The 9,609-nt window shown below is 37.9% G+C and overlaps 1 protein-coding gene across 1 annotated transcript; it reads right to left on the bottom strand.

The window, feature by feature from the left end:
- Positions 1-391: 391 nt before the first annotated feature.
- On the bottom strand, positions 392-8,594 carry snx4 (sorting nexin 4). The gene is made up of 14 exons (XM_088416149.1): positions 8,439-8,594; positions 7,575-7,699; positions 6,736-6,877; positions 6,518-6,667; positions 5,786-5,833; positions 5,455-5,510; positions 5,273-5,345; positions 4,288-4,349; positions 4,051-4,116; positions 3,739-3,828; positions 2,796-2,895; positions 2,546-2,691; positions 2,312-2,426; positions 392-1,340 (listed from the first exon to the last, which is right to left on the bottom strand). Exons 1-14 carry the CDS (start codon positions 8,532-8,534, stop codon positions 1,293-1,295), a joined length of 1,317 nt encoding a protein of 438 aa, XP_088272275.1. The 5' UTR covers positions 8,535-8,594; the 3' UTR covers positions 392-1,292.
- Positions 8,595-9,609: the final 1,015 nt, after the last annotated feature.

The raw sequence follows: 9,609 nt of genomic DNA, 5'->3' as shown, positions 1-9,609 counted from the left end.
TCCTGTGCGACTGTATTCATTTTAAATTTGAATTTTTCTTTCGACTTGAAATTCAATTCACATTCTAGAATCCGTTCGAGTAAAATCATATCGTAAATGTTTGAGGTCTGACGCCCCCTAGTGTCCTGCACTCTTAGCATCTGTCTGTCTCACTTAATGGGTGAACCCATTCTGCCATGAGTGTAAATTGTGTAATCAGTGTGTGTGTGTGTGTGTGTGTGTGTGTGTGTGTGTGTGTGTGTGTGTGTGTGCGTTCTAACGGTTGCCACACAATGGTGGATTTGAACATTGATGAAATTTGACAGGAAGTCATTTTAACAATCTGTTATTACAGAAAACAACATTCTGGTGCATTACTTGAATAGAACAGTCTTTTTTCCTTTTTTTTTTTTTTTTACAGAAATGTTTATTATTAGTGCACAATGATTACAATCACATACAAAATGATCTCCCATGAAACAAATCATTTGGACAAAATCTGAAAGCTTTAACATTGCTTCTGATGCACAAGTTGATCAGATATTATTTGGCTATTACCACTTTTTTGTAATGTGCTTGTGTTAAAGTGATTATGGGCCAACATGTACGATATATACATGCATGCTTTGGTAAGCTGTTTAATGGGACAGTCGGTGGGAGTGGCACGTTTCAGTCATTGAAAAAAAAATACATTACACACCAAAATGGCGACCTCGAGTGGCTCTCACACACTGCGGTTTATTTGCACATTAGAACATGTCGTAATAAATTACTGAGGTTAAGTGCCTCTTATCAAGAACACATGTCAAAAAAGTTAAAGGCTTTGGCTGAGTCATGACATTTTTTAAAATCACGGTTATTTATTTGACAATGAATTGCAGTTTATTTAGATCGGGGTGGGAAACGTTATTTATGCCGAGGTTTTATTTGATGTAAGACGTTTATACTGGGGCAGCAGATCAAATGCTATCCCGCAGGTTATATATGGCCCACGAGTTGTCGGTTCCCCACCCCTGATTTAAACTGGGGAAAAGAGAAAAACAAACGAAACATTCGAGGCATAAGATCATGCCAGAATTAATTATCTGCGACGAATCCCTTACTAGTACCTGCTCTCTGGATGAAATGAGCTCCCAACATGCTGAGAGAAGCTGTGAACAAACCTGGAATTTGGAACATGTAGGACTGGTCCAAATGGTTCAAAACGAGAGCTTATCTCCAAAAGACTATCCAGATACCAACTGAACAGTGTGGTACCGGGTTGAGTATTTGAAGTGGAATAATATATTTCAGATGACTGGCTGCAAGGTGGCTCACATCTTGTTGAAACACTCCTTGGCATTGGACCACACCTGGATTCCCTAAGGCAACAACAGAATACATCAAAATGACAACAATTTGAGACGAATAATCATCCACTTCAAATATACGCCTTTTAACCCCCCTCAGGCAAAAAAACAAAACCAAGCAAAAGAATCAACAAAAAAATGTTAACTGTAGTGTTTCTCATTCTTTCATAAGCTATCTGATCCATATTCATTTCATAAAGGCAGATTTTTTTTTAAATAGCACAACATTTACTCAAATAGTGACCTAGCTTCAATTGATGCTGTGTCTAAATAATAAACATAAAAAATAATAAACAAGATATGACAGGTGCTTCTTCCCCAAACATACTCTCGTTTTACCCTCAAGAGAAAAAAAAAAAAAAAAAAAAAGCAACCGGTCAGGCTGACAGTAGTGGTCATCTCCATTTTCATAAAAACAGAAAATCTTTTTTCATATGGCCAACTCCTAACAACTCCAGATCTGGCCCGCCGCATCATTTTATGTGGCTGCAAAATGCTAATTATGACTTAAAAGTTTCTGGCTAAAATACCAAATTTGCAAGTTATGTTCAACCTTTACACATTTTTTTCTTACCAATACCCCTTTTGAACAGTTTTTAGCTGCCTCTGATTTCAAAACGTGTAAATGTGTGACGCTCATTCTTAATATTTGACTTCAAAGTTACAATGGCCGTCCAAAAAAAAAAAAACTACAACGTGGCCAATATAAAAATGAGTTCGGCACCCTTTATCTAGAGGATAAATATAAAAAGTGCTTCATGAGGCCCCATATACCATCCCCAAAATCTGCTCTTTGTGCTCTCTGTACAAGACATAGCTTACTGAAAAGATGAATCTTAAAATTATTCACTGAATTGAAATTTTGAACACCCAAAAAAAAAATAAAGATTAAAAAAAAAAAAAAAAAAACTCAAACAAAACTGTTTTTTCTTCACTACTTCTAGATTACGCTGGTGTACAAGATGTTGTATCACCAAACCTACCTTCTTGCACATGCTAATTTGCATAATGGCATAGCTGATGAGTGCCTCGCGTAGATCTCGATCCTTCTGTTCCTTAAAACGCTCAATGTCCTCCCAGGCTGTTTGCACAAACTCTCTGTGAAGAAAAACAGATGACGACTTTCAAAAGAAGAAGACCAACTTATCTTTATCCACTGGCAAAAAAAAAAGAAAGAGATAAAAAACAAGCAAACAAGGTTGAAGAAATGAGCTGACTGGCACTCTGCGTTCTTCTCCTTGAGCGTTTCCTCTCCTTCCTGGATGGTCTGTTCCAAGGCCGCCAGCCTGCTCTCCCTTTGCTCCTGGCTCTCCTGACCAAATAGTTTACTGGTCATCCCCTTCAGGGAGAAGACGCGCACCAGCTACACAAAAATCACATGCAAGATGTAAGTGAAGCATGAGGAGGAAAAAAATATAAGTAGACAGTGCTAAAGAGGTCTCATTCTAAAGTCCCCCAGTGGGTTACCCCAGTGGCGAGTTCTTCTCGCTGCTGCTTCTTGTAGGACAAATCTTGAGCTGCCACTTCCAACTCGTACTGGATCAGCTCATGTTTCCGACACACAGATCTGAGCACAGACAAAACGTGTACATAAATCTTTGACCACCATTGAATGACATAGGAAAAAAAAATACAACAAACATGTTATATACACTAAATTTTAGATAATAAACCGCTACTATCTTTCTCATGCTTTGAACCCTGTGTCTTATGGTCCAGTGTGGCTTATCTGCATTTTTTTTCCACCAGCCACCAGGGGGCAAACTCCATGTAAACAAAGGGAGACAGAAAAGGATGCTAACAAAAGCATTGATTTTGAGTTTGAACTGCTATTTCGGGGCGGCTCAGTGGAAGAGTGGTTAGCATGTCTGCCTCCCAATTCAGAGACCCAGGTTCAAATCCAGCTCTTCCTATGTGGACTGTGCATCTTCTCCCCAAGCCTGCGTGGGCTTTATCCCGGCGCTCCAGTTTCCTCCCACACTCCAAAAACATACATGGCAGATGCATTGGACACTCAAAATTGTCCTTAGATAGGCAAAGTCATTGACTGGCAACCAGTCCAGAGTGTCTCACGCCTACTGCCCACAGCCAGCTGAGATGGACACCAGCAAGCCTGCAACCCTAGTGAGGAAAAGCAGCTACAGAAAATGGATGGATAGAACAGCAGTTTTGCGTGTCACCAGGGGGCACACTTTGCTAGTAACACACCCAGGCATTTTACTGTTGTGTCGGTACAGTAGTCTAACAATCTGAATGTGTTGCTGTTATGTTAAATTTGTTGGTGCTGTACTTATTTCTAAACGTTCCATCTGTGTTGACGGTTTGTTGGTACAGCTCTGATTTGTAAACATGCAGGCATGGTCACTCTGGAAAAAGGTAATCAATTTTTTCAAAATCGTAAAAAACATACCGCACAGCCTCGGTGTAAAAGAGATATTCTTTCAGTTGGTCAGCGTAGTGCTCTTCCTCCTCCAAAATATCATCTATCGATGCTGCATACCTGGCCACACATGTCAAATATTATCAACCAAAATTATATAAGGCACACAGAAACATTGTTTTCAATGGTGTAATTAAACTCAATTGTCTTTCGTTGAAACATTCATGTAATGAAATAATGTTTTACTGATGTTGTATGCCTCTTTGTTTTGCAATTACACGAGCGTACCTCATAAGCAAAGTGCTACAGCGAATTGATGGCCAAACGGCAATTTGAACTTACGTGTCCATGTGGTGCCCGGCACTCTGTAGTCCATCTCCCATCTCTTTCTCTATAGCACTCCATTCACTGGAGAAACAAGAGAGACAAGAGTGCCTGTCATATGCATCCTGTTAGGTGTCAAGTCAAATGACAGCTAGATGACATCTTGTGGAGCATATCATCACTGCCGTATATTTATAAGATGTCAAACACACACCCCCTAGTGGTAAAAATAAGACAAGAACATGAAGCACTCACCTGAAGACTCGTCCATAATTACCATGGACTTTGTAAACGCCGTACAGTCTGTCTGCTACTCTCTGCGATAAACACAGACAACTTTCATGAAGAGATGAAATTAAAAATCTATAAAATATCTTTCGGTAGCTTGATGAGAGGTAAGCACAAATTATGTCTCCTCGATTTCTTCAATCACGCAGAAAGATTACAATTTTAATGGACAAAATAAACCCTACAAACTTATATCTAAAGGTTTGATTCATTTTTTAAAATCCTATGGAAAATATTTTACCAAAAAAAATGAAAACCGATTTAAAATAAGTTATCATGTAAACTTAGCTAGTGCATAACCCCTGAAAAGGATAGTCTATTTATTTTTCGATTTGTACAAGAATTAATATTTTGTCTATAATAAATTTTAAAACTACATTATTTCATATATAATATATAATTAATACATACCGAAAAGAAACTCTTTTTTTTTTTTTTAAACTTGTGACCTCTAAAAAGAGGTCTGTGCTCAAGGCTCAAGTAATGACAAATCACGGCTTACCTGTTGGTCATGTGACATTCATAAGCAGAACCGCAATTGAGCCTTCAATACGTGTGATGTCATTTTCGATCGAGAGCAAGTGAAAAAATGTGTTTATTAAAAGTATTAATTGCACGTGCAAATAATTTAGTTGTCATGTTAACTCATTTAATCCGAAATACACAATTTTCCATTTTTATAAGAGTCCAAATATTGTATATTAATATTATTATTATAATAAAATGGTTAAATCAATGTAGTATACCTTCAAATGCCACAATTAAGTTGTAAGTACCTTTTGTGTACATGTTTTTGGACCACCCATTGTGATTTTACAATCTATCTAATTTTCCAATCTTTGTTTCTTAAAATGCCACGTTAATTGAAATAATTGTATTTATCGCACAGTCATAGTCACCTCAAAGTATAATGACAACAATTTGCGTTTTGCATACACGTGTTGATACTCACCGCTCTCACCCTGAGAAGTTGAGAAATGGCGGTGTTCAGTTCATCGCTATACTGTTTCATTGCTGTGAAGCGCCTGGGAAATGTAGCAGAAGAACAGCTCAGCATCTTTTGTGTTGAAGTAAAAATATTAGCTCAATCTGTGAGTGAGACAAAAAAAAAAGGTTGAGGAAATGGACACTTACTTATCAGGGTTCTTAACTCTGAACATGGCACTCAGGGACTTTAGTCTGGAATCTGCCTAATGAGAAAGATTATTGTCAATCTGCTTTTGATATCATATTGTTTTCAAGATATGATTTAGTAAAACGGGAGCATCAAAATGAATTAGAGTATAGTGGAAATCTTACTACAGCTTAAACTTATATAGTATCGTGCACTGAAAAAATCAGAACAAATATTTATTTTAAAACAAATACACGGCAATTGCAAGCATAAGAAAGAACTTTTAAGTGTTTCTCTAATTTATCAGGATGCAGCTCTGTATACAAAAACTACTGAAGAAAAATTCAATACCTTATCCTGGAAACCGGTCTCCAAAACTGCATCCCTCCACCCTTTCTCCTGAAGAAAAATGATTGACAGGTCAATACAGAAGCCTTTCAGTTGACATTTACAGTACGACAAAAGAACCAAGGGGTTACCCAGCATGAACAAGATGCAATGCATTTTAAGACCAGTTATTTCTACAGGTGCTCTTGCTTGGATGCTGCAATATTAATCATAATATTGTAGCAGTGACCAATTTAATAACAAATACAAAGAGTCAATAAATCATTTATTTAAAGAAATACTGTTGTACTACATTTACCAATTTTTAGAAATCCATTTTTTTGTCTGTAATTGACTTGATAGCTATATAATTGTTAATGTACAATTAATACACTTGAAAATGCATTTTGACAATGACTATTGATTGAAAATGACATCAGATTTCAGAGTTCAGTTAGCAACCAATAAAAGCTCAGCTTGCGATCGTCACATGACCACACCCAGATAATTGGAGGCCTGGTTACACTCTGTGAAACCATGATTTTTATTTTATGATATTTATTTTAACTACTGATCATGTTTGTATAAAATGCACCAATTGGAGTTGAAATTGTATACCTGCTATACAATGACAAAAGGCATTCTATATTGCATTCTATTCTAAAAAAAAAAAAAAAAAAAAAAAGTTGATTCGCCAGCAAGGTTCTACTGTATTCAAAAATAAAAAGTCAGCAGGTTTTTAAAACCGGTCCAAACCTCTGTCAGGAAAAGGAAAACGATCTTGTCTTTGCAGAGGACAGGATGTGACATCACACGAAGCAGGAAGTTTTCCAGGCCTACCCTTCTCCGCTCGACAAAGTCAGGGTCCAGGTTGTCAGCAGAAAGCTTGTGCCACACAAACTCCGCCTGATGTTGAAACAACCCACACATAAATGATTGCGAATGAACGAACACATGTGTCTATTTCCACTCACCCTTTTCTCAGGCAGTGGAGGGATGATGATGTAAGGGTAGGTGACCAACAGGTACGTTCGAAGTAGCTCAAACTCACTGTAGCGTCTCCACAGCGTGTCAGGCGTGACAGCTGGAGAAACGCTCGGGACTGATTCAGAGGGTCTGCATACACGACAACGGGAACACAATGTGACAATTTGGCATGGATTGATAACCGGGTTGACGATTTACCAAGACGTTAAAAAGTCAAGGTATCAATAACCGCTAATACTGTCTATAACCATTAATGAGCGCTTTTCTTTTTTTTGCTTTATCTAACAAAGACGGCATTAACCAATCAAAATCAAATTATGATGCTTACGCCCTCCATGTCTGTTTTGGGTCTTACAAGAACAACGAAACTTCAAAAAAGTAAACATAAGTGCTCATTTTTTGTCAAAAACACATATTTATGCTCATGCTAGTCAAACGAATTTGCTTTCTGTATCATTATTAGGGTTATTATTACTGTATTTTCCCCACTAAAAAGCAAATCAAATTATAAGGTGTATCTTCAATGAAGTGCCCATTTTAAAAAAGGTTTTCATATATAGAGCGCACCGCATTATAAGACTGGAACAATAGAAGCTACTACATATAGTGGCCAGGGTTGCCTTATGCATCCACTTGATGGAGCTGCGCTAAAGAGAACGTCAACAAAACAATCAGATATGTCAGTCAAACTTTATTCATAGACAATTAGAAATGAAGAATAAAGACGATTTGTGGAATGTATTATCTGAGGAATGGGGAATTTTTGCCTGTGATATTTTTGCACGGGGTTATGGTATGCATGTACTTCCATTTAGCAGAACCCCACCTTGTTTCTACGAGGTAGACGGTGTAGGTTTCCTGCATGTTGACCGTGTTCTTGCCCGTTCTCTTCTCAGCTTCTGCCACATTGATCTCCAGCTTCTTCAACAGTGGTGTCCCTTTTTCAACCATCTGCATAAGAGGATATATTCTGAATCAAATGTGCTGAACCATAAAACAATAACGTAAGGTGCAACAGTTAAGATGGACAGATAAAACGCACAGAGGTGCAAGTCCATCATGACCACTTATCCTCATTACAGTCGTTTGCCAATCGCATGGAGCGGATTCAGAAAAAAAAACGTTCAATTTTGAGTCCTCAATCAACCTAACGTTCATAGAAAGCGCGAAGGAGTCGGGGTACCTGAAGAAACCCAACATCTGACGGTATTCGAACCCAGAACTTCAGACTGTGAGGCAGACGTGCTCACCTTTCTCCCTACCCCCCCAAGGTGTAACCGTGACAGAGGTTAGCTTGTCACGGGACCGACGACTTCCTCTTTTTGTCCAATTCGTATAAGTATCAATTGAACCAAAACCGAGACAACAAAACACTGAATTTACAGAAGGGCTTTTCATATTCCATTCAACACCATCAAATGCAAGCGTGCAAGCTAAGTTAGCAAGCTAGCATCAGAAGGAAAGTTTGTAGTAGCGCAACTTTCCGAAAGCAACATATTCGTTGAAGTTTTACCATTGCGTTGACATGTAATTGAAATAAAAGTCTCGGAACACACCGAAAGCGTTGAATCTACTCCAAAATAAGTCAGTATTGACGTTTGAATGAACTCCACAACAGCCTGTTAGCTAAAAATGCTAACGACTATTTAGAATTCAACGTGAACGTAATGGAAGCAAATAACGGCACTACCGTGTTGATGATATTGTTCTCGGATTCCGTGGGCGTGATGTCGGTATTGCAAATCACCGCCACTTTTTCTTCATGATTTCCAGAGTCTGCCATCATCTTCCGCCGAGAGATGTTGCTGATGCGCCGCGACTGCCTGCCTGGCGTCAGCTGAGCTGGCTCAGCAAGGAAGAAGGTGGGTCCTTCCGCGCATGCGCAGAGCAAAACTCACGCAGGCGATCCTTCTCGGGACGCCTTGCTGTCTGTCACTAATTTACATTTACGCAGTAAAGCTATTGTCAAGAACAAATATTTGTATAGAAAATACTGCCAGGAATAATTTACGTAACATTCAAATGCGAAACAACGATTTCTGATTAAGCTGAAGTCCTCAAAGAAAATATGAAAAGTCAATATACATCATAACTAAGTGAAATCTAGAATCTTTTTTTTATAGTTGACTTTTGTTATGCCACAAAACAATGCCATAATAATACACAAAGTGCTGTATAATGCTGTATTGCAGTAGTGAACTGATGTAGAGGTCGCTGTCGCCATCTAGCGGCAACTAAGGATAACTCAAAGATTTAAGACAAAAAATATATATTTACGTACATACAAAATAAAAAGAAAAAGATTTTGTAAAGCCCCCATAATTCAAATACTGTATTTAAATCATTTGGCTATGGTCTATACTATATGGTACTCCTACTTTTTGGAAAGTTTAGGGTTTTCAGTAAACCTAATGTGCATTTAGGATATGAAAAATAAAGCCAGAATAAATGCTAATCACCAAAACACAATGATTTCCTCTGTTGGACAAAATATTTATGACACATATAAAATGAGCATGTGCCCATTTATTCTTATTAGCGTGCAGATGAGTTCCAAGCTTGCAAAAAAAAAAAAAAAAAAAGAAGCTCTGGAAGAAAATGACGCCAATAACTGTGACAAAGAATATCCTTATAATAAATCCTTATAATATATTAATAAAATTATTGAACTGCTGCTCCGTGTCTCCCCTGGTATTTTTATTTCATAAGTGTGGATCAAATTATTACATTTCTGAAATAAGCATAAGCAAAGAAATAGCTCTAATTTCAAAAATGCAGTTGACGAATGTCAGGCGTCCCTGTCCTTCCTCGGGAAAGTGACCAACGCAGTCGTGACTAAACGCTGCACTTCCCTTGTCATT

This window comes from Hippichthys cyanospilos, chromosome 5, assembly GCF_059441005.1.
Source record: "Hippichthys cyanospilos isolate Australia breed blue-spotted pipefish chromosome 5, RoL_Hcya_1.0, whole genome shotgun sequence".
Classification (NCBI taxonomy): Eukaryota; Metazoa; Chordata; class Actinopteri; order Syngnathiformes; family Syngnathidae; genus Hippichthys; species Hippichthys cyanospilos.
This window is presented reverse-complemented; position numbering and strand designations above follow the sequence as displayed.

Bases quoted from the DNA above. Each gene is read 5' to 3' on its own strand.
- snx4 (XM_088416149.1), bottom strand. From the start codon at position 8,534: ATGATGGCAGACTCTGGAAATCATGAAGAAAAAGTGGCGGTGATTTGC. The intron at 3,829-4,050 runs GTAAGTTCAAAT...ATGTGTGGCCAG, and splicing joins GCCGGGCACCACATGGACAC to GTATGCAGCATCGATAGATG. The intron at 2,427-2,545 runs GTCAGCTCATTT...TTTTCTTCACAG, and splicing joins GAGAAGAACGCAGAGTGCCA to AGAGTTTGTGCAAACAGCCT.